The 25,881-nt window shown below is 36.3% G+C and overlaps 1 protein-coding gene across 10 annotated transcripts in view; it reads left to right on the forward strand.

Annotated features, from left to right (window-relative positions):
* Positions 1–25,881, forward strand: part of PHF21A (PHD finger protein 21A) — a 134,023-nt gene that overhangs the window by 21,174 nt on the left and 86,968 nt on the right. For 5 of the 10 annotated variants that reach the window (XM_059849437.1, XM_059849434.1, XM_059849440.1 and 2 more), the window contains 4 exons: positions 9,842–9,882; positions 13,619–13,754; positions 17,954–17,986; positions 20,099–20,185. In XM_059849437.1, coding sequence (XP_059705420.1) covers positions 13,701–13,754; positions 17,954–17,986; positions 20,099–20,185 — 174 coding nt within the window. In that variant the 5' untranslated portion in view covers positions 9,842–9,882; positions 13,619–13,700. The remainder of the gene's footprint in view (positions 1–9,841; positions 9,883–13,618; positions 13,755–17,953; positions 17,987–20,098; positions 20,186–25,881) is intronic. The other 5 variants (XM_059849438.1, XM_059849439.1, XM_059849435.1 and 2 more) reach the window with 1 other exon arrangement.

Below are 25,881 nucleotides of genomic sequence, written 5' to 3' on the forward strand. Positions count from 1 at the left end.
GAAAACAGTGATGCAGCCTGGCAGGCCAAGTCCTGTTGCATTCAAGGAACAAAAAACAACAGCTGACAATGGCTTAGAAGCTGCAGGGGAGCTGGTCTAGTAAAGAAGGAAAACATTAGGGCCGAATCTTTCACAGTAAATCATGATGCTGTCGTCTTTCTAAATACAGTCATTACAGCTGAAGGAAGCAGAGAGAAAAAGCTGATGCTAGAACAATCTGGTAGTTAAATCTAAGGGAAATGGGGAGAAGGGGTGGACACTTGCTCATCTGCAGCAGCACTGCACACAGAGCTACCTGATTTAGGCCTAGCGACAGTGCGTTGGAGGCCTTGGGAAGGCAGATCGCTCCGTCAGCGTGTTTTGTCAGCGTGACGTACTTGGGAGTGTGTACAGCCTGCATGCTGAACGCCAGTGGCTGCCTTTGACTTCGCTTCTCACAGTTCTAAGAATGTAATGAAATCCCTTCTCACTCACGCTTTTATTTTGGGATGGAGGGGGAGAGAAAGGAGCTTTCAATATTCTGATATGTTCAGAGTTTGAAACAAGCATGTTTTACCCAATTCTGTTTACTGCCTTTTTATTTAGGCTATATGTGAAACACATAGATACCTTTATATGCTCTATCATAATTTATTAGTACACAAAACTAGAAACTCATAGAAACCTTATTGATTCTTATCTAATTAATCTCTACATAGGGAATACAGTACTTATTGTTGGAGGGTCTCAAGCTGGTCTTTTTTTTTTTTTTTTTTTTTTTTTCTTTCTTTGCTGGTCTCTGTGCTCAGGAGACAGGAATGACAAAATGACAGCATGGTTTAAAGAAATAATAGCTGGTGAAATTGAAATAAGTTTGGCTAAAGAGTGAATCAAATGCAAATATAAAACAAGAGTGGTTTTTACTAAATGCAATAAGGCTGTACTTACATGTTGTAGTCAAAAGGAGAGGAAAATGTGATACCTGTCTGGTAGCAGCAGAGGGTCCCAGCCACCTTTTCAGAGTCCAGAGCACCCGACAGAATCAACAGAAGTCTGAGACTGTTTTACGTAGAACTTCATCAAACTGAATTACCAGTATTTGTTCTAGAAAAAACCCCAATTTTAGCAGGTGACCATTACCTTTTTCGTTTTGTTTGTAAAATCTGAAGACAGATTAAGAAACAAATGATTATTCTTTTGATACTTGTTTCATGTGAGCATCTGTTCACCAACAAATCATTTTCATATTGTCTTTTGGCAATAATTTAGAAGCCTAACATATTAGAGCAAGTAATCTGTAGTTTGTAAAGGCAAGAATTTATGTATAGTTTCTCATTTTGAGCCATGTCACTTCCTGTTAGAATGGAAGCTCCACATCAGATGAAATGTACTCCTATATTCTTATAAATATTCTTATAAGTATTTTTCAGTATCATAAAGTACAGAATACTAAAATGTGTATTATCAGTTAATTTTCAAGTTTATTTACTGTACCTTATATACATTAAATGGTTTCCTTTTAATGCATGTGATGAAATAATTAAACTGAAGAGTCCAGTTTATTATAAGAACTTTGACAGAGTAAGTGGGGGCCAGTACCTGTTGGAGTTTACTGACATGAAAGTTGACCATAGCAAAGTCAGCATAGGTTGACTTAATCTTAGTATTTAAAGAATGCCTGTGCCATAATGAGGTTACACAGAAAATAATAGTGATTTCTATTCTGAGTAACAAGCAGAACAGAAAGAATTCAGGACTGCCAAACTCAGATGCATTTTTACCCCTAGTTGTTCTGTAGGTCTTCTAGAATCAAAATGAAAAGGATGTTCAAATGTGACTTTGTCTCTGAAAATGTAGCTCACAAGTGAAATTTCTGACCATATGGGGAAAGTGAAAGGTCACTTCTTGAGGATCATTTTAATTAAAAAGAATCAGCAAAGTGCACAGTCCTGTACCCAGTATAGCACAATGGAACTTGATAACTGCTGAAGTAAGGAAGGAAGGTCTCCCTTGTGCTGCCAGCACAGTGGTTCTACTGCTGAAGCTTGTGCATGATATTTCCCATCCCAATATGTGAATCACTTCAACCTTTTGTGGAGTGTGACACCCCCTTGCCCACCACTCCCCCCAGAAAAAGTGAGGACTGCTGAAGGTAGGACCTCTCAGCTGGAAGAGGACATGAACGAGAGTGCCTTGGCCAGCTAGATTAGCTGACTCTGGGAGTGCTATTTAGCCTGCAGGCTAAATAATAAGAAAGAAATTGAAGGTAGAACTATAAACTTTGAGCAGAACTGGGCTCCACTTAGGTCTCTTGCTATACTGGTAGTCTAAACTTTCCTTGTGCTTGCTTGCCAAACTGCATTTAGCTTTCATGGACACATTGAGACAAGGGTTTTACTGAAAATACAGCATTTGATTTTGAAAGAACTTTATAAATGCAGAACTATAAAAGATTACCTGTTGTTTTAAGATACCCTGCCATACAATCACTAATCACAATACACCTGCATTTTAAAATGTTTGCATGTTATTACATGTGTACTTGCTTCTGTCTGATATTTGTGGAACAGTAACATCAGTAGAAGCTTGTGTAGCTAATCTCTCTAAATCTGTCACTGAAAATCTCACTGCTGCTCCTTGTGATTCTCAGCAGTGATATTTTAAACAGAAAGCCCTTGTGATTGCAGGGTTTGTCTTTTTTTCTTCATTGAAAATGCCCATTAAATTTCTTTGTTCAACAAATTATCACAATTTGCTTTTTTATTTCTTAATTTTAAAACACATTGTGGAATTGTGTCTGTTTCCTGTCTGTTACATGCAAGTTGCCCTTCATCAAAGTGCATTTAACACAGATTTATACACTTAACCAACACTCCCTTTGAGTAGTTTTCACTATACTTCGTAAGCATGGAGATGCTGCGTAGGTAATATTTATAAGGAGGAAATTTGGGGTCTTTAATTGAGCCCTGCTGTTCTGAAATTTCTTTAGGGGAAAAAAAAGTTCAGACTCTTGGGATTCTGTTTTAATGTAATACGAAGTCTTCTGTAATGCAAAATGATCTTCTAGGATATGTGTGCTCACTTTAAATAAATTAGTTTATGCATTCAAGTTGTATAATCCTTTAAAAATATATAATGTTTCATCTTAGTCCTCTCGGTTGTTTAGTCACAATATTTTGCTTTTTATCAAAACACTAGATGTAAGAAGCCTTTAACTGATTTGCAGTCACTCTGTGCTAACACAAAACTGAAAGCTTGCTTTTACTTGCTTTGTTTTGGACTTGTACTTTCACTGTTTCCTCTCTAAATTCTGGAAGAATGCTTTGAGTCATATATACTTCATGTATCCTGCTTTCCCTCTCCGAGAGTAGAATCTCTTCCTTCCATCTCAATTGAGATGTGTGTGTTTTGCCGAATTTTATTCCTCATGTTTAGTATTTTCTCTTTTAACTTTTTTTTTTTCCTTCACTTGTTTGGCATTTCCCCCTGCTGGCCGCCTGCGGTAACGGCACCTCTTTCCCCGTGGAAATGCAGGGCCAAGGCTGTGTCGTTGAGGCCTTGGGCTGCTCTTCTGACATTTTTTTGGTGTCCTCTGAATGTCTCTGGCAGATAGATAAAATTCAAAGAATAGTCTGTACAAGCAGGGCGTGCACATACCTGGGGTTCTCTCTATCACAAGTGCAGTTGCGCTTCCAGTGATAGTCAGAGGTACCTCTAGTTTTGCATTTCATGCCTGCAGTCTTGCAACACTACCCAGATCATCTCCTTTTGTACCCTAGACCTCATCCCAAAACTCTTAAGGCACTTCTGCCTCACTAATGTATCATTCCCAGTTCTTTCCAAGATAAAGTGGGTTGCTAGGAGGGGAAAGAGGGTTTGGCACTCAATTAGAAATTTCTTCTCGTGTTTAAAAGGTTAAAACTAGAAATCAGAGATCCCTCCCTTCTTAAGGAAATTTCAGGGGCAAAATTAGTTTTATAGGTACTGGGGTAGAGTTTTCTTAATTTTTTCTAGTTCCTTGCATTTGTGGTTGTTAAATCAATTTTGAGGATTTATTGTGTGTGTTCTTTCTAGAATGGGTCTTCTCTCCTCCTCTCAACTGCCTCTCTTCCCCTTTTTCCCAAGTAGTCCTCTGTCTCTGAGGTATGAAAGGAAGGCAGGAACTTCTCAGGGACTGGAATAAGAAATTCACAACACAGTTTAAGAACAATATAGGTTAATAAACTGATTTTGCTAGACATGCTATTAAAAAACAAAACAAAACCATAAAGCAAAAACATTCAAATAACTTCCTTTTGCATTTCTTATAAATTTTGAGACCCAAATAGTGGGCTGTTACAGTTAGGAGGGGACAGCTCCTTCCATTTTCTGTTGGCCTTCCATCATATTTTCCTTCCCAGTGGTATATATACTTTGTAAATACTTGAAAATAATTTAAAAAGAAAAATTACAGTTTTAAGACTTCACAGATTAACTGACATCTTTTTGAAGTTAAATTGTTAAACAATGTTTAAAAAAAAAATCCCAACCAACACGTTTCCAGCAGCATTATGAAATACCAAATAATGCAGCAAAACATTTTTAGAAACAAATGCCAAACTCTGCCTTCTGCTAATTTATACCTTCACATCATGTAAATATTTTAATTTTGCAAAAGATTCCTCAGCTCCCCACTTCAAATACGAGCTTTGCTGTTGCACTGCTAATAAAAGGTAAACTTACAGACCTTATTAGTACTCTTGGTGTGTGTTTAGCTAACCAGTCCTTCTAAAAAGTAATTCACTGAAATAAAAATCCAGGTCATACAACTTTTCTTTACATGAGCAAGAATTTAGCCACACTGCTTATAGAATGATTTTGTGTGTACCTAGAACCTGGTGAAAAGTAACTCACTGAGCAAAGTGAGGCTTAGTGGTTCTGCAATACTAGAACTTCTGAATGCAACAGTGCTGTAAAACCCTTGTACACTGGTGGCTGGGTACAAAAAGGAGAATTTTACTGATGGTAATTCTATGAATGTTAGGTTAAATGGGGAGCCCTTGATACCAAGTCAGAAAGAAATGTGCCAGGATCACTAATGGTCATGGGTTAGAGATGCTTCTCTGATTCAAGAGATGTGCAAAGAAGAGGGGTTTATGCACAGGTAAAAAGGGTAGAGCAATATATCTTGAATCTGCTCAAGTGACAGAGATGATTCTGAGATTTAAAACATGTTTGTGCTAATTTTCTACTTGGCCAAATGTACTTTATCATTTTGACAGAGAGTGTGATTTCATAGTCCATCCCCCCCCCCTCCAAGATGCCAGGAAAGCCTGTGTTCAGGAAGAATTACTAATGCCCAATGGAGCTGTAGTCATAGGACAAGAGCTAAGAAGGTAATTGTCAGCTGTTTACATGTGTTTGGTGCCACAGCAAGTTTTGGTGGATATTTTAAGAATCAGCTTGTGAAGTGGTTTTATCTCTACACTAGAGATGGTCTTTTAAACTGTATTGAGTCTTCTAGCTGATTTTCTATGTGTTAAATATAGTACTGCTTCTGCAAAGACAAATGATGGTTTCACAACCTTCTGTTTAAACTTAGCTTGATGATTTTATGAAGTGTTTCAGGGACAGTGAAGCAATCTGTCTCCAAGTGAAGTCAGCTTCAGGTGTCTTAAACTCTAAACTGCATTTGCTTCATGACAAATCATAGCAGAAGAACTTTTAGGTAGAACTGAAGTTTGTAGTTTGAATCCTTTAAGTTGTCTGCATGCATAAGCAGAAAATCCAGGCTCCTTGACCAGTTTAGGTGGAGTTAATCTATCAGTATTGTGTGGGGATAAGGAAGGAGGAGGAGAGAGCAGTTGTACAGATGGACAAACCGGAAGGCATGACTTGTGTACTTCAGTGCAGTCTCAGTTATCTTGAGCAATCCTGTTGGTCTCTTTACCACCTGCCTGGCATGTGTTAGTGGGGCTGACTGGGAATTCTCCCAGCTGCAGCATAACGGGAAGATCAGATTCTATGCACTGGCACAAAGGAGGCTTCTTTTTGTCACAGAAGCAACAGCACAAGCACTGCAAATGATGGTCATTGAAACATGAGCCTTATAATAATGTCATATGAAATTTGTTATATACCCTGTCTGGCCTGTGTTTGGTCTTCTTAAGACTGCAGAAATCCTGCCCCGTGAAGGAATATGAGTTGCTGACTTGAAAATCACAGTAAAGTATCTGCTATGACTTGTTTTTTTAGAAGATAGTGATAGAGTGCTCTCTACATACAGAATGTCTTTCAAATATGGGAGGGAGAGCTCTTGTTTTGAGTTCACATCTAAAAACAAAAGTCCAGAGAAAAAACTCTGAATCCCTCCTGTGTGGTGTGTGTTTTGTGCACACAGAGACAAAATTAATAATGCCTTACCCTCATATTGTAGAGCAATTCTCTGAAATGTGAAAAAATATCAGGTTCACAATTGGCTATGCACAGCATTTATTCCTTTTTTTTTCTGTGTCCTAAACAAGATGAAGATCCTTTTGGCAAAAAGTAAAAGATACATAATTAAAGATTGTAACGTGATATGAATGGATAGACTTCCATGGTCTGACAGTAAACATTTGCTAGTTTCTAGAGTAAGGAAAAATGTAAAGAAAAATTTGCTAAACATGACATTTAATTTTTTCCAGTTTTTCCAAGTGAGTCTCTAGTTACAGTAGCTTGATTGTATAACTTGAAGGTAGCAATAAGTACATAATTGTTATAAACAGACATCTTAATATGCAGATAATTAGCATTTGAACAGTCTTAAGCCTTCAGGTGCAGCATGCTAAAATGTTTTCACCACCATGTGTTTTTCTGATGTCCTCAGGTGCTACCAGGCCTTAAACATAGGAGTTTTGAGATCTTGGTTTTCATAATGGCCCCATGAAATGAGTAACTTTTCTAATCATAGATCATATATATATTTTGGGAAGAAGGCAGGGCTCTTAATTTGACTCCCAGACCTGGGGTTTAAAAACCCCCAAAATATTACAGAATATACTGTAATAATCTGAGAGTTAACCTTGCAGGCTCCCACCTTGGACAATTTACAGCATGTTTCTAGAGCCTTCAAAAGGCTACCTCAGTAAATTGGATTGCTGAGATTTTGTGGTACATTTCTGCTGAAGTTTTTTATTACAAATCCCTGTATAATGCTAAACTCTTCAGACTTCTCTATTGATATGAGTGATTGTGAGCTGTCTAATCTTAACTTTCTAATGTGTTTTGTAGTGAGCATGAGAGAGGCAGTGTGAGTTTCTAGATGTACGTTTGCTGTGAAGAAGAAATAATCTCATTTCATCTACAGAGTGGACTTTATCCCTTTTTCATTAATACTGTTCTATGTTGGCTCCCAGTATCCACAAACACAGGGAGTTTTCAAGAACCGAACTTACTGCTGTTCTGTACTATAAAAATTATAAGAGCAGTTGAAAACTTATATCTGTTTAGGTTGCTTGGGATTACTAATCTTGGGTATTTGTTCTTAATTTCTCTGTCTCAATTCTCTATTTAAGAAAACTTGCCTGTATCAGGCACAAGTTTTTCTGTGGCTCTCAATGCATTGCTTATGAAGAAACCAATTTTTTATTTGTCATAGGGCTTAGATGTTGAGTTTAAAAAGCCAAGCAAATCAAAATTCAGAATTACAAGAAATTCAGTTGATACTTCATTCTTTGTGCTTGTCCTCTCTACTAAATGAGGCAGGGATGTTAGTAAAAATAGTATACCTGTGTGAGGGCAGAATTTTGTGTTGCCAGAGGTTTGACATTCAAAGGTTAACCTGTTCTAAACACTAAAGAAAAAGCCTGCAGTAAATTACCTACAGAAGAGGATGCAAATGTATTTCCATTCCCTATATAGGTCCTCTCTAAGTGACTTCTCCAAGGCAACACAGTGGTTCACTTGGATAGTCACGATTAAACTCCTTGTGTTCTAAACTTTGTCCTTGGGAGCTCCTGGCTTCTGAGTCCGGGGTTGCAGCAAGATTAAATGGAATTTGAAGGCTTGTAACTGTGCAGCTTTTTTCTGCACGGTTCTATCTTGATGGAGCTAGGGTCCTGCTATGGAGGCGAGTCTCTACGTAGGGGGAAAATAGGAAGGAAGGAACAGTTGCTGTTATTTTTAAGTGACAGCTTTCTTGTCAGGTTGTGTGTACTTGTGTTACAAGTAAATTGATATTTTTCTTTTTTGTAAGTAAAAATCATGCTTATTTTTTCTAAGACTCCATTTGCAGATGTGTAATACTGACTATTTTGTTTAGCTTTCTAAAGGCAGTAATCTAGAGCAGTTAGAGTTTTATTTTTATTATTATTATTTTTTTATTAATAAGCATGGACAGGTAGTTGCTTATTGAAGAGGGCACTTAGTACTGGTGTGATGAAAGGGCTTCCTCTGTAGGTCTCTGGACCAATTAAGTGACTGATTGATAGTGGGAGGTGGAGGTCACAAGTAGGATTTTAATACCAAAAAGAAACAACTAGAGTTTGAGAATAATACCTGTCTCTCTAGCACCCTCAAAAATGACAGTATTTAAAACTCTGTAGCATCCAGAGTGAAGGTACTTACTTTGAATACAACCTCAAAAAAGTCCATACTTCCCAGCTCATAACCTGTCATGGTAGCAGCTGGATGTTATGGAAACTTACCTGAAATTGCTCTAAAATTAAACATCACCTGTAATATTCTGTGGTTCAAAATGCACAATGAAATTTGAGACTAGGAGACTGACAATGCTGCCAGCAGTAGGCTTCCTGTTTTCTTTTCTGTTCTCAGTGGTCATCAGCACTTGGTTCTGCTGGTTAGTTAATGGAAACCTTCCACTTGTGCTGGTCTCCAATGAGCAAGAGATGATTGTGACTTTCTACTGCTGTATCTTTTTATAAGGCTGGGGCTTAAACTTTGGCTCTGTGATGACTTATGTGTGGATAGAAACAAGAAACACAGCTAACAAGATCTGCAAAGATCTTGTTAGCTGTGAAGTTAAAGCTTCAAATACGCTAATATTATAGTATATTACAAGAAAATTGGGAGTATTTTGGAGCCTTTATTTAGCATCAGGCAAAGTAATTGAGCAAATGAGTTATCATTTATATTGTAACTATCTTTTTAGAACTCTGACTCATGAGTTTTATGATTTATGTGGTGATTTCAGAGGTATTACCTTGCTGTGCTACAGAGTGTTCTACCCATGACCCAGGCAGCGTAACAGGCAGTGCCTTTTCTTGGCCTCCACCTTTTGTGTCCCACCATATTGGCTTATGCTGCTGTTGTTTCAGTCCCTAGCAGTACTCTGGGACTTGAGCTCTGGTGACTGAGCTGACCTACCACCTGCTCTTCCCTCTTTAGGTGTTGGTGTAACCTCTAGCAGAAATGGTGGGCAAATGTCTAGGGTGGGTAACCTCATCATATTTAGCTTTGGCAACTGACAAGGCTTATGATATAGATCTTAATAAATGTAATGGAGAGCAGGTCTTTCCCCCGTGGGAGGGGGACAGTGACCTTGCACAGAACTAGAAAAATTTGTACCTCGAATTGCTTCTCCCGCTAGTGACAGAAATAGTTTGTATTTTAATCCAGATTAAAATTGTAGGTCTCCTTAGTTTTCCCTGCCTCTTTGAACAGATTTTCTTTCAAAGCAGTGTTTTATAGTTAGCTTCAGCATTTTTTAAAAAAATTACAACTCCCCTGAAGAAAAACCAACCAAAAACCCCTTTCCAAAGTCCCAATCCTTCCCTCTCCAACTTTTCAAATATTTGAATTTTTGTTTGTTTGTTTCAAACTCTAGTTTAAAATATTTATAATTATCTTTTTGTTGTTGTTGTTGTTTTTTTTTCTTTTGTAGGAGGGGGTAGAGAGCTGAAAGGGATAACTTACTCAAAACTGGTAAGTACTTCTTCCCAAGGCTAAAATGGCTTACCTAAGAATAGATGATATGAAGAGCTGGCATCCATTCCTGGAAAAGTTTGATGGTTACTGAAACCGAAATTCCATCTATTCTTATAATCAGTCTTAAAAAGTAAATGTTGCTGATGGAAGCCCCAGTCTTATAAATTAAATCTCTGTAAGACTGAGATTTGGGCCCAAGGGTCTGTAGGTAAAATGGACATTTAAATTCACCTACTCAAAAATAATTTTTTTTTCCTGTGTAAATGTGAAAACCAAATTTATTTGAAGGGATTTTTGGCTCAGAAAGACTTCTCTCTAAAATTCTGAGTTATTCAGAGTCCTTTCATACACACAGAAGGCATTAATGGCTTTGTGTGTGTCCTACCTTTGTTTATATAAATATATATGCCTTGTCAGCTGTGTTTCTAGTGTAGCTTCCAAAATAGCCATAGTTGAAATAGTATTGTGATATTTTAGAGGTTCCCGTGTAGATTGTATTTGAGATAACAAGTGTGAATCACTTATGTGATTATTGTAGAGTTTAAGGTTTCATTCAGTCTTTGAATATTTAAAGTCTATATGCAGTGCATTGGGCCACTTATCTGAGTATAAAATTATAAGTCTTGAAGCAACCACTTAAGTAATAAGTGATTATTGGTAGTAAATGAATGCAAGCAAGAAATTGAATGGAGGACTGCTGCCTCCAATAGATGAAATCAATCCAAAAATGCCTCATTTACCTCGTGCTCAGTGTTCTTCCTGGCTGAGATTTGGAAGTATGACTGGATGTACAGGAGATGCATGTACTCTTGTATCCTGTGCCTTCCTTTTGGAAATCACTAATTCTGGTGTTGAGCAAGGCATTTGCTTGTTTTCCTTTAAAAATAATGAGATTAAGAATTTTTTCAGGCCAAGCTATTAATGCAGTTTCAGTCATCTACAAGCTTTTTATTTGAAATAACTCCACTGCCATAACAGTAAAGTGGAAAATGCACCATGTTCTATGATTAATTCAGAGATGGTTTTACACCTCTTCGAATGTGGTATTATAGATAGTTTATAATGCTACTGAACTTAAGTTTTTTAATCTTCCCTTTAAGTTCAGTCTAAAAGAAGAAAAGTTCAAAAATACTGAATGTTTTTACACTAGCAAAATGTATAGCCACTTAATGTAGTTTTTTTACCTCCTCTCAAAGGAAGTATGAGCAATATTTAACCAGATGCCCTGATAGATATTTATAGACTTTATTCTGTGTAAACCAGAAAAAAGCAGTTTAGGTTTTGCTGGATGTAAGGAATGTTTGGGGTTTTTTTTGGCATTTATTTTTGGTTCTTCTTTGTTTTTTTAACTATTGGTTGTGTAAAAGGTACTTTGGGGAATTCTAGGCAGGGATAATGGAATAGTTATTCCTGCTTGGAAAGGGAAGCTACAAGTGTGTATCCTAGAAAGAAACAATTGTTTCTATTTCATATTCAGAATTTGGCAACTTGACCAAAGTTTTAAATGAAATAAATTTTTTCATATTTATACCCCTATAAACATAGCTAGGCTGAGCAACTACTTTTTTTTTCTGCAAGGCAGTGTTGCTTTGTCCTTGAACCTCTTAAAAATTAATTTTGAAAAATCTTGCTAGCTGTTCAAGGCATAGATGCAATTAGCTTGGATTAGTTTTTATGAACCATCAATACTGCAAATTCTATCTGTCAAATTAAGTTGTGCATTAATAGAAGTTGCTCAATCTTTATATGTTCTTTTACAGAAAAACTGTGTCATATTTGCCATGAACATGTTTTGGACCTTACAATTACATATATTTAAGTGATGGATATTTTTTACATTCTTTTGGATCTCTTTTACATTCAGTTGAGATAACTGTTTTGCTGCTCTGCTCTCAAGTTTGAAGTTAGCACGTAGCTGCAGAGCAGTGCAAACTATTCATCATGCGTGCCTTCTGATTTTTTGAAGACACACTGAGAAAGAAACTGGCCATATCTGCCTGTCTTTACCCTGAAACTGAATTTCCAAGGGTCAGAAAGACTTCTACCCTCTGCAGTGGGCTCCAGTTTTCATTAACCAGTCTCCCATGTGGTTTTCTGAAGCATGGCTTCTTTTGAAACTGCAGTGGTGGGGACTCAAAGCGTGCTATAATTGTTCTTGTCAGTGAGTGGAAGTAATAATCCATGATTCTGTTTTCTCATTACTGTTTGTGGTAATAGGACAGGGAGCTATATGTAATTTCCATGTATCCCTTGATACAGATTACAATTTTATCGAGACTAGTGCTGCAAAGGCAGCTGTTTTCACTCATCTGTGTCACATGTGGGAGAGGCCCTTGCAGAAGGTCATTTCATGTGTTGGCTAGAAAGTTTGATCAAGCCTTTGTTATTTAAATAAGTAACTTTAGGCTAACAGCAGACGACACTGACAGAGAGTTTAAATGCAATGCTTTTTAACTCCCCTTTATAGTCTACTCTTTTGTAACATTTCTGTTTGAAGAGATAAATGATAAATAAACAAAACAAAACACTCACCTTCAACCTTTTTTTTTTTCCAGGAGTTCACAAATTTGTCCACTACTTCAGTTTACTGTCGTGAGACAGCATTAAAATAAAATTCTTTAACTTATGGGAATTACTCTCTTTTTACAGCCTGCATGTCTAATCAAAGCTGTCAGGATCCTTTTGAAAACATTGTAGTCTCATTAGGAAGGCCTCTGAATTGGCAACAACACCTGTGCAATGAATGTGAGCAATTTTCAAAGAATAAAAAAAGAGGAACTATTTTAACACTGCAGCAATTCTTTAATTGTGGTGTCTGGATGAAAAAGTGACTGGAAAAATTGCTATATAATGTTTTCCAGTGACTTTCATGTGTTTGCATTTATAGATGTTTTTACATAGGTTCCACTATGATTTGAGCATATGGGAATCTTGATCCTGTTTCAGAAGCTGATACTTTTAACATATTTCTGAAAAAAAAATCTCTTGTCCAGCATTCAGGGCTTTTAGAAGTATGTTTGATAATGCTTTTCTATGTCAGAGATTGGGGGGATTAATTTGTTTGTAGTACAAGTGAAGATGCTAAACTTTATATTTATGATCTACAAGTAGATTTCCAAGATTAAAAAGATTATAAAATTAATCTTTTTGAAATGTCTTGTGCTGCTTAATATCACTCTTCTGTTCCTTCAGAACAGATTTCAACTGAAATTACTAACTTGGCACAAACTTTAGGCAGTGAGTTATTAATATATTAATCTTGCTCTGTTAAATAACATGCACACTGTCCCATCTAAAACAGCTCTATAGTATCACAAAAGTGTGTTAATGCAGTACAGTCAATTTAACTATTTATTGTGGTTGTAGAATTCTATTCTCCAGAATAAGTTTCCATCTACACAGATTTTTAAAACATTCTCGGTAGTTAAATTTGCTAATTTAATATGCATCTCCAATAGGATATTGGTAGGAAATAGCTGCCTGCAAACTAAGATAAGGGATAAGTGTGTCAACTTTGGGATATGTGGGAAGTAACAATTTTGGCTAAATGACTCCGAGGCAGGCATTTTGTAGAGCCTGCAGATTTCTTGTGTTCAAAAGACTGACTGTATTTAGGCTAGAAAGCTGCATTTGAATATAGTTCTCTATTGAATTCCTGTTGTGTTATAATCTCCTTTTTTCAAATGGACTCTTCTCCTTCACTAACCAAAACAAAACCTTTATTTTTCTATAGGACTGGTGTTAAAGAGGAAACCAGAAACTAAAGGCACTGGAATCAGCAAAGACACTTCTAGAGAAAGTGGAGAAGGTAGAGAATGGAGCTGCAGACTCTACAGGAGGCTCTGAAAGTGGAAATTCAGGTTCACCAGGTAATTTATGTACTTTCTTGCTTTAAAGCAATAGCAGCATTAGTACTGCTGACAGTATTACTACTAATGGGAGCATTAAGCAATAGCACTACAACTATAGTAATAATTATTTTTTAAGCTTGAAACTACTTCAGAATTATACTCTGCATTTTGACCTGACCACCTGTTGTTTTTTAGCAAATGTGAAAAATCTGCATATCAAACTGTGGGTGGTGATTTTTTTTTTTTTAGTATTTTGTAGCAGTAAAAAAAGCATTCTGAAAACAGTGTTCAGCTGCCTCTGTCTGGAAGGTTTTTCTGATGTTCTGAGGCCAACTTCAGTATTCAGTTGGCAATGGAGGAATATGGTGGAGGAACTTTGAAGTGAAAGGTATATAGTGCTGCATAGTTTAATCTGGTTTTTCTCTTCTGGAATGACTTCAACTTCAGTAGCTTCTAAACTATTTTTGATAACCAAAATGTTGTAGTGCTTGGGCTTTGTAAATTTTTACATGTTGGGTCTTTTTACTAGTAACCTGTTCAATACTATATGGCAGTAGGTTTGCAGTTTGCCATTGTTTTGCAATGCCAGTGAGGAGCTATTACAAGTAATGATACTAAAACCTAATGTAGTAAATATAGGAGGACAGATGCATATTAATTCTTGGAAGAAAATTGTTACAGCCATAGATACAGAATAGCTGCAAACTTGAAATGTTAAATTTAACAATAAGACCTTTTCTAAACATAGTTCTCCAAGTATTTCTGATGCTCTTCAGATATCTGAAACTCAAAACTGTTACACAGTGGATAAAAGAAGTACATGATAAGTAACACTGATCAGTGTAGTCCATCATATGAAATTTGGAAAACGTTTCAAAATTACTTGGTGATTTGTCTAAAATGTGATCTGTATGTCTTGCTCAGTACTTATGGCAATGCTGCACATATTGCAAGGACTCGAATGGGTGAATTGGTAAAATCATGCAATGTCTGCTTTAACAAAATACAACTTACATCCAGGGAGCAAAACCTGAAAAAGCTAAGGATGGATTTCCAGAACTATGGATAAGTATTTTGCCCTCCTCAGTAATACCAAGGTCTTTGTAGCCAAAACTTCAATGATATTTTATTGTGGAGCTAAGGAAGTTCAGAAATTACCCATGGCATTTTGCTGCAGACATAGAAATGTTTAAGGCCAGTAAGTAATTTTTTCAAGTATTAACTACTGTAAAGCAATCAATGTTAACCATGCTCATGTTTGTATGGTAGCATTTACCCCTTGTGTGCATCTTCATTCCCCTTTATGCCTAAGTGAACCAAACATTTTAAGACTGTGAATTTTAAATAACCTTTAGTATCTGTTCACAATGACACTGATGAACAGGGATGAAGACTGAGAAATGTTCAGAAAAACCTTTCTTAAACAGCTTAAAGTTGGTGGGGTTTTTTGACTTTCTTTGCTTTAACTTTTCCCAGTTACCATTAAAAGTGAGTTTTGCACAAAAATCAGCTTAATTGGATTTGGTTTTAGTTAGTCAAACTAGAAAAATCAAGATATCAGAAGTCTGTCTTTTTAAATTCAAGATGCTGTATATTTCTATAATTAAGGCTAAGAAAAAGTCTATATGTTTACAATGGAAAATAACACTTGCAACAAAATGTTGGGTGCTTCAGTAAAGGTTTTGTGAATTATGCTTGCATGGTTATTGCTTGTCAGCATGCACATTGATAACCATTAAACTGATTTTGGCCTTAAAAAAAATATCTTTAATTGAAATGCTTGAACTTTCTCATATAGCTCTGAATTTTGTAACCTAAAGAGATATAATATGCTCCTACTTTCTACTCAGGATTTATGAAGAATTGTCTCTTGTCATCTTTTACTTCTCTAGTATTTCTTTTTCTGAGGACTCTCTAACAATGATTGCCAACACTCACAAAGCCCTGGTTGTTGTTGTGTTGGAAGTGGTGGACAGGTGTCTGTGATGAGCACAAGGAATTCAGCTCAGCTCTGTAGCCAAACCCTCCCAACTTCCTGATGCAGCATGTTGCCTGTGACTGCTTACATGGCTGTACAAGTGATGCTCAGTATGATGTGGGTTTTTTTTGTAGAATAGCTCCTTGGGTTTTGCCTCTTCTGTTTTACTTCCAGAACTCTGTCTGAAGCTTTCCTAATGCTGCTTTGGCAAAGTGTATCTAAAACTACCAGTAAGAACCCCCAAAAGGTGTTTAATTATTCAGAAAAAGCTGCTTTTTTTGTCTACTTTCCATGATCAGAGAATCCACCATGAATGACACCTGACCACATCACTTCTCTGAGTGTACACCTTCTTCCTTGTACAAAGCTGTATTGTTTGTCCTGAGAAGAGATGCATCTAAGTAGTTCTGCTGCTGTGTTGACTTAATTAAGATAAATTTGAAGCAGTCTACTCTTCATAGTTTTGATCACAAGAGGTGTTTAAGGACCTATATTTAATTATTCTTACAGAAAGGTTGAGTTTCATGGATCATTCCTCAAGCTGATGTGTGGAAGGAACCTTAAGCATCCTTGTTCTTTTCTTATTTCATGGCAAAAAGATTAGTAGCTTTTAAAATACCTTAAATGTAGCTTATGTTTAAGAGGAATATTTTTTTCTTTAGGATTGCATGACGTAGTACTGTGTGATCCAAAAATTTAGCAATATTTTATAAAGAGTTTACAGTACTGACTATATTGTCTTATGACTGCGTCTGCAGGAGCACTTTATGTAAAAACTAACAGATTTGTTGCTTGTCAAGCTCCAATGTGGCAGGAAGCACCGAGGAAAAATAAGCTAAGTCTGTTCCTGTGATGCTGAATGGCAGCATGACGAAACAATAATATTCAGTGTAGATAAATGCCAAGTGATACACTTTGGAAAAACTGGCCCAGTTTTACATCTGTGATAGCAGGCTGTGAACTGGCCGTTGGCATCATAGAAGGAGTTTTTGCAGTACAGAGTACTTGAGTGTTGCACGTAGTTTTAAATTTGTCTCCAGATGATAGAGACAAACTAGAGAATTATGGAAGAGTGCCAAGAGTGAACAAAACAATGGAATGATTTGTGCATGAGGAGTTGTTCAGTTTGAAGAGGTGAGGACTGATGGGGGAATATGTGGTGTGGAAAAAATGTAAGAAGGAGCTGAATAGAGAAGCAGCCATAGAATCATACAGTGTCTTAAGTTGGAAGGGATCTGTAAGGATCATCAAGTCCAGGTTCCAACTCCTCTTGACTCAAGTCAGCTCTGGTTTTCTGTAATCGTATTAGTCCTTCATGCTTGCATTGTAAGGAAACAGATTCAAAAGAAAAAGGAGGTCATCCTTTTACATAAGAGTCCTGTAATTTAACTTGGGAACTTATGGTCACAGAATCTAGAATGGTTTCCTGGTTCAAAAAGTAATTAAAGCAGATCAGTGGAAGAAATGTGTGTTAGTAGCTACTAAACCTAAGACATAATCTTTGAAAACATTAGAGAAATCAATTTCTACAAATTTACCAGAAAAGATATTAGGAGTTTTTGGTTTACATTGTGTCTTCATTCTGGGCTCTGGTCTTCTTTGGTAACTTTTTCCTTGCTTAGCAATAGACAGCATTCTCCTGCAGCTGCCTGAAGGAAGTGAGAGAGGAAGAATAGTGAATGGTAACAATCTGTCTGTTTTCCTTTGGATGTGGAGGGCATCTCTTCTACAATGATCTCAATCTCTCTCTGAGGGAGAAAAGTGGCAAAGATACTTCTGAACATGGATCTTCCATCTGGTACCAGCCAAGTCAACACACAGGCAGAGCTTCAGTACTTGAAACATTCTGCCCTTGAATATACAAACAGCTTTTGTGCCTGCAGCAGTTATCTGTGGTTTGTGTTTCTTGTGACTGCAAGCAAAGAGGCCAGCAGTTCTAGAGGAGACACAGCTATTAGATTATCTTACCCAGCTGGCTTAAATTGTCTTTAAAAAGCATCACTTGTTCAAGAGCTGTTTAGGAGGAGCAAAAGTGATGGCTTAATGCAGTACTTTTACTGTATTAATAAGAATGGGTTTGGAAATGTTATAATACTGGACTCCAGGCTTTGCTATTGAAATACTGTAAACAAAATATTTTGCTTTTACAAAGGTTCTTAAAAAATACCGAATTTAAAATTGTTCAAAATATTCGTAATGAAAATCTTCATTGTATTGTCTCATTTTTTTTTCTTTCTAGAAATTGGTTGCCCAAATGAAGCAAGATCCACAGGTAACTATTTATCTTTATATTGGATCATTTCCCTTAGAATGCAGGAAATAACAGTGCATGAAACTTGATGATTTTAGATATTTCTAGATCACCTTCTTCCTTGCTTAACACAGTGTTTAGAAGAAAACTTGTTCATAAGCTTTTGAACAATGACTGTTGGATTGTTTAAAACAAAACCAAAATTCTTGCTTTTATGGAGCTTTTTGCCTCATACATATTCTGAATAGTTTAAATCAAGTGACTTTTCTGGGCTATGATGCAGTTCAGATGAGCAGTAAGTTTCTGATTTTATTGGAAGCTGCTCTCTATAAAAGCTGCCATTATTTTAATAACTTTTTTAATTTTTGGAGTATCAGAAGGTTCACGGTGCAAGAAGAGATAGGATATTCTGTCCAAGAAATTTTGTCCAAACAATATAGCTTGTGTTCAGATTGCCTGTCGTGGGCATCCTACCAGCCCTGTAGTGTCCATAGAACAGACACTTGGCCTTGGGAAGTTTCAGAGCTTCTGAAGTTGGATAACTGGACTCCCTGCAAAACCAGCAGAATTAATCCCTTTCTCAAAGACTGCATAAGGTCCCTGGTTTCCTTGTACAGCAGTTAAACACTCCTGGATGCTGGATGGGGAGTGCTCTGGAGATCTCAAACCAGTCTGGAATGTTGAGTAGAGGGATAAAGGCTGCTCATGTGAGGCTTGCTGTTAAGACCTCCCAACCCCATACAATAGTAAATGTCCTTTTTACTTTTTCAGAAAATGTAATTTTCTGAATGTACCTTTTTTTCTGAGCTCAGTAAAGTAAGAAGACAGCTTTTAATAGCACTCAGGTAGTTAAACCTCTGACCGGGAGGGTTAAGCAGGTTGTATTGGAAAATCTGGTTTTTTGAACGTTGTTATTCTGATGGAATTTGGGTAAGAGCTGCTCAAATTCGCTGGTCCGATCTGCTAACAATTAGTCTGAAGAGCAGTTTGCTTTCAGTTCATACTTGCTGAAAGTGAGATCATGTTGCAAGCAGCCATACAGAGTTCCTAGAGTCAAGAAAAGTAAATCTGGTCCCCGTTTCCAATGCTCTTAATGCATTTTTATCCCAGATTATTAAGTAGAATCTAGAACTAGGGAGGATGACTGGTCAATATCTGGTTTTGCTGGAATCAGAGACTATCTGCAAGCTGAGATCAAAATGCATTTCAAAATTGGAAGAATATAAAAATAGGGAATATGAATTAAGTTCCTGTGATGAGGTTGGTCTTGTGTTTTAATATTTCTGCTTAGCAGACTAAACCTGCATAATCTAGTATGAAAACTTTACAACTTAATTGAGAACAAAAAAGTGAGAAAGGACAAAAATTAAGGAAAACCTGATTCCCTGTCACATTTCTGCAGAGCTTCACAGTTTTTAAACTAAGGACAGAAATTTCTTTAATTTTTTAAAATTTCAGTAGAAAAGAAAAAGTCCTGGTAAAAATTGTTTTCTGTCTGCGTCTTTCTAGTGTTGCTTATGGCTTTAAAACCTGAAACTTCGAGAAGTGCTACTGTAAGCAAAGTGGTAATATGAATGATGTGTCAAGGCAAATGTAATTCTCTTTAGCACAGTCTAAGGTATAAGCATACATGGAAATAAGGACTTATGTATGTTTGCCTTCAATTGATATATGTGTCAATTAAGATTTAGTATATATGTTTATACTCTACATAGTTAAGTGTAAATGTCTTTGCATAAGTAGCATAGGTGAGAATGTTTTAGATGACATACCACAGCGTACTGTTGTATACAGTATGATACTGTTGTATTACGTATTAACAAACATTTCTTGTTTAATTTGTAAACTTGATGAAATGTACAAATGTGCTTTATAATGTGATAAGCACTAATGGATGTTTGAATGAAATCTTCTTTCCAAACTGGGCTATCTCTCTGAGTGCTAGAAAGGTCCTCTGATTATTGTTGCACTCAGCGACTTAAATAAGGCTCTGTTGAGCCATTTGAATTTTATTGGCTGTACATCCAGAGGTGCTGTATTTGTAGTACACTATGCAAGAACAAAACAAACAAACAAAAAAACCCACCTTCCTGCTACTACTCTTTGTTAACAAATGGAATATCTTTCTCACAGATATTTTTTCTTTCTAATCAGAACGCTGATTTGAAGAAACAACTTCATGAACTTCAAGCCAAAATCACAGCTCTGAGTGAGAAACAGGTAGGGAAACAGAGATGTATTTTTAATACTTGTTCTAAAGATGTCTCTTTTCCTAGCTTCCAAGAGAGCTGCTAAATCTTAAAGTGCAAAAATAAGCGTGGGCAACCAGACATTTTTTATTTTTTATTTGATTTCTCAACAAAGGATAGAATGAGTTATTGTGAGTCTATCAAATGAGAAACTAGTTTAATCAGTGGAAGTTATATTCAACACAAGAAAAATTTCTATAACATTTTATGTTAAGGGAGATGGGAAAATAGATTAATTTTGCCACTTTCTTTATTATTATCTTGAAACTTCCTCTAAACTCGACCATTCTGGTTTAGGCAAATCTTTAGATTTTGACTTAGTAAGTCCACACTGTGTATATGGGTGAGTATGCTGGAATTTTTCTTAATGTCAAGATCAGCTAAATGTATGTCAGTTATGGGTACTTAATAGACAATTTGAAAATTAGTTGGATGATTTTATCATGATAAATTACGCCACAATGGTCTTGTGCTTGCCATTTGGTAGGAATTCTGTTTGACAGCTCTAAAGTATGAGTAATAATTACAACTGAATGCTTAATAGAAAGATTGTTGAACTTGAACATGGGCCTTGTGAATAGCAAGAAGAAAAAGACCTAATATTGAGATATCTACAGAATTTGTTCTCACTTTTTTTTAAAACATAAAACAGCAACACATGTACAAACCCCTTATACACCACATCATCCCATCCCAAGTAAACTGACTTAAGCAGTCCCTTAATTGTGTTGCTTAATATGTCAATAATGGAACCAAATTAGATCAATAGGTTAGACCTTTGAAGAGGGAAAAATTTTAGAGCATGGGTAAAATGCATGACTATCACAACTAGATACCTCCATTTGTCTATTACTTAGCTGCATGTGTTCTGTTTTGAGTATTACTATCCCTACAAAAATAGCCAGACAGTGATTTACATTTATCTAGAAATTTTGTTTACTGAAAAAAATATAGTATTCTTTATTAGGGGATCAGTGAATCTAGGATGAAGCATGTAAGCATAATAAGGAAAATGATTTTTTAATGAGAATAGTAGTTCAGCAAAAACTGAGGTTTTGCTGATATGATAGCATGTCTCTCTTGAAGGTGATTTATTCTCTAAAACCAGCATGAGCCTCTGCATGTGGCTATGTCTCACAGCAAGCTGTTTCAGGATTCTCTGGTAAGCTCTGGATGCCCATGCTAATTTCAAAATGAGCTTGTCTTGATACCATGAAGCAAGCTGTATTGGCTACCAGCTCACATGATGAGCACGGACAGGCAGTGAGACACTGAGTGGAATGTAAGAAAGCGAGTACATCCTACCATAACTTTTAAACTTGTATTTATAACTCTGTAAAATTATGCTGCAGAATGGTCTATACTAACATGCATTTTAAATTACCCTCACTAGAAATGGAGCTTTATTTTTTCTATTGAACTGAAAGTGCTTAAGTACACTTGTTCATGGGATGAACATGGGTTAAGTTTCCAAAAGACGTTGAAAAATAAGTTTGAGTTTTCTTCTACCACACAGTGTATACAGTCTGTATGAAGTCACAGTAGTTTCCTTCGTATTTTTGTGGGTTTGATTATCAGAACATCAGTGAACTTCTCCATGATTGCTGAAGCTTAAATATTTTGTTATCTCTACTACTGGACTGCAGAGCTGCCAGATGATAATGTTGTTAAAGTAGTAATCCTGCTAAAATGCAATGGTCATGCTAAATATAAATTCTGGGAAAAAACCACAACTTCCCTGGTCAGAGAAGTGCTCACTCCCTCTTTATTTGCAGGAATCTGTTGTATAGAAATCTTTGGCTTAGCAATGCAGTTAAGCAGCACCTTTGAGACTACAGCAAAGCCCTTCTTCTGTTTTCATTTTCACTTCTTTTCAAGAAAAATCATTATTATCAATCCCTTTATGGGTAGAATATTAATTGGCAATTTAATTTTCACGCAGCGTGGAGAAATATGCAGTTTTGCACAGTAAATATAATGGTTTACATTGTGCAGTGCTTGTGTTAAGAAGGGGTGCAACATATGTAATCTGTACTCTTGTGTAGAGCGATGCAGTTCTGGTGCCTGATATCCAATGAGTAAACTCTGAGGGCCCAACTCCACTGTGGACGGCTATAGGATGCATAATGGTCACTGTTCAATAAGCTTTTAATGAAGTTTGAGAAACTAAAGTTCCAGCCTAAGTGGTGTCCCTGCCTGGAGACATGGAGCTGAGATGCTGGTGTTAGAGAGGTAGAATAATGAAATTTTTTTGGCTTGTGGAGTGTTATGTCACCCTAATGCACACTTTTTCTTTGCTCTCTTATTTAATGAAGTTGGATGAAGACTTGTGCAAGAACCAAGTCAGCGGTAGGTTTAGCTAAAAGCTTTCAGTTGCTTTAGGACTTCCCTCTGTTTCTGAAGCATTGTGAGAATAGTGCCGACACTTGCTGCCAGTCGCTGCAGTGATTCATAGTGGCTTAGGTGTCTTGCTGAGAATTAATAATGACAGTTCTGTTCAGAAGTTTGTGAAATTGAGGAGATCTGGCAAAGTACAAAAAGAAAGCAAGTAGACTGTACAGTGTGTAGGCTTAAACCTAAAAAAAAATTGTTAGCTGATGCAGGGTTGAACTGTTATAGCATAAGGTATGTAATATATATTCACATGTTTTTGAAAATGTCAGAGGCGAAAATAAAGGCTTTGATTTGTTATACCTGAGAGACAGAGCAATGTATGCTGAGTGTGTTAACACTTGAAAGGAAAACTGCAAAAAGAGAAAAAACTTGCTTGAAGATAACTTGCATTTAAAGGGCTGTAAGCTTGAATCCTTCAGACCAGTAGATTTCCCTCTGCTAGTCTCTTTGTATTATTTTCACAGAGTTGTAAGCTATGCTTACTTTTCTATTTTGTGGGCAATAAGTGAAATTCAGCTTAATAGTCTTGCTCCCTTGGCTATAAATATGAGAGCTGCAGTCTGGAAACTCTGAATGCATTGGTTTTACGAATGGTTTCCTCTTTCTTTCCCGACCCCCCTCTTCAGTAAATAGAAGTCAAGAGTAAGTTTTTCAGAGCAGATGTAATTGCCAAATCTAAGTTTGGGTTGTAAATGTGAATTAATTCTGTTGCTTTGGCGCACCGTTTTTTTCTATGTTTTCACATCTTTGGAAGAAATTCACAGTCAAAGTCTAGCACTTTTCCTTTGCTTTTTATTCTACAAAAGTGTCTTCTCTTGGCATTCTGATTTGTAGAATTTTACCCACAATTACGTTGCATTACTCAGCTTTTTTCTGGGTTAAATACACTCATTACAATACAAAAACTTAAAGAATGTATTTTTAAAATTTTTCTGTGAGGAAGTTTTTAGTGTATACTTCTTTTTTGTTTGTTTTGGGGAGATGGGGTGGAAACTGTTACCAGTGACACTGGTGAAAGGCTGAGGTTGAGCAGGGCTAGTGTAAAGGAGGAAGGGAGGGATGTAATCTTGAAGCAGTACCTTTCCTTCTGCCTCCTTTCCTCCATAGTTAATTAAAAAAACAAAGAATACGCATTTACAGATATATCATGATTGAGTATGTATCATAATAGTACTTAATTTGGAAGACAAGGAAGAGGTCATATGGGCAGTGAAAATATTTAGGTTATTTTAGCAATATTGTGTCAGATATAGAGGAATTTCTAAATGTGTCCTTATCACAATCTCTTGGGAAAGTGCAATATTCCATCTTAAATGTGAAAGAAAGCTTACACAAATAGTGTTTTGACTCTATGATAAAAGGGTGATGGTGGTAAGCACTTACAAAAGAAATCGCATGTCTCTTTCCCTTATATTTGAAAATAAAATGCAAATGCCTCTTCAAGTAGTTGCAGTGAACATCATTTACTCTCTAAGAATAGTGTTGTGGAAACTAGACTTGTATTCTAGTGTATTTCCTCTTGATGTTGAAATAATAAAGTGGATCCCTTTGTTATTTTGATTTCTGTATATGTGAAGAAAAAGTAATCAAAAATAGTTATCAGCATATATATGCTATATGGAGATACTTGTGGTCTTATTTTTTCACAGGGGAAAAACGTTAACATACTTTATTGTGAAGAGTAGTTGAAACTGTGAAATATAATTAGAAAAAATGAACACCATAAAAGCAAGTTTATTATTATGAATAGGCAAATCTAAGGAATTTTCCTTGTATTTAGAGCTTACAGCAAATTGAGATAGAGGATGTTATTCTAAGTCTGTATGTTCAGGGTGAGACTCCTTTTAACCTTCCCACTAAATAGCAAGTAATGAGAAAGGGTATTCGGGATAGATATAAAAAATGACAGAGTAATTTAACCATGGTTTTGTATAGTTGAATAAATGTAAACATGTGGTTTAGATTGACAAAGGAAGATTGTTATTTAAGTTTCCAAAAACTGTCAGGAATAGCTTTTAAGCATTACTGTTGCTATATTTATTACAGGTACCATAACTTAGTAATGAAAAGATTGGTAGTGTGCATAAATCCATCCTATGAGACTGTTCTTCTTGAACAGTTGTCAATCATAGTACAGGTGAATTTTTATGGAGGCTTTTTGAGCGCATTATCAGAAAATTGTTCCCGAAACATGTTCCATCATGTTCTGTAAAGAGAAGCGGCAGTGTTTGGTGAGAAGAATGTAAGCTCAAGAAAGCTAGAGAGCAGGAGGGAAACTGGGTACAGGTAACAAGTAGAAAAGAGCACTTCATGCTTGTGCATAAGAAGGTAGTCTAGGTATGCCTGTGTGTTGTAGATATACCAGATGAGCAACATCACAACTTAGGACTAAAAATTTGGAAATAAATTTAAAAAGTCACTGCTTCTGCCAGTACTGTCTAGAGTTTCTGATACTTCTTCCTTTCTCCACAATTGAGCGAGGGTATATTGAAATGTCAATTATTCTGTCAGTAATGGATCAAGTCTGCAAATATGCCATAAGAACATTTAATTACTAATAGCGTGAAGCAGGTGATACCTAATTTCAGTTCCAGTTGTTAATCTGGAGCTGTACATATAACTGTAATAAACACTGATATTTTTAAAGTAAATTGCACGAATGATAAAGGTATGCTAATTTGCATGTAACTACAAGAATGCATTTATGCCAACTGTTTATAAAGCAGTTGTAAAATACATGAAAAAAAACTGTATAATTCTTTTTAGACTGTTTGAAGTAGTCAATCCTTTTTTTCCTGTCAAAAAGATACTGGTCTATCTGGACATAAGGAGAAGTAAGTTAACTGCCTCAGTGAATTGTCAGATGCTTTTGAACCCACTGATAGGTGTGAACAGCACCTGTTTAGAGGTGAATATTTGAAAAATCTGCATAAGCTTACTATTTTAATCTTTGGTATTTATTTAATTTGCATCCAAATATTGTGTGAAAATGTGAATATAATGACTTCTCATTAAGGTATCATCTTCCATATTCTCAAGATATACTGGCTGAAGTAAATTTTGGACGTTGCACAGATGATTGTAGATAGGCAGAGTGGATGCATCTCTCCCTGCTGCCTCTTTTGCCCCAAATTCTCTTGCAAAACTGGTGTTATAATCATTTGTATATAACTGAAATATTGCTAAGGTGTCTCAGACCTTTTATAAAGCTTAAATCATGATTAAACTCATGCTGGCATGTAAACTTGGATTTCCCATTTTTCTTTCAATGCC

This window comes from Haemorhous mexicanus, chromosome 6 (genome assembly GCF_027477595.1).
Source record: "Haemorhous mexicanus isolate bHaeMex1 chromosome 6, bHaeMex1.pri, whole genome shotgun sequence".
NCBI lineage: Eukaryota > Metazoa > Chordata > Aves > Passeriformes > Fringillidae > Haemorhous > Haemorhous mexicanus.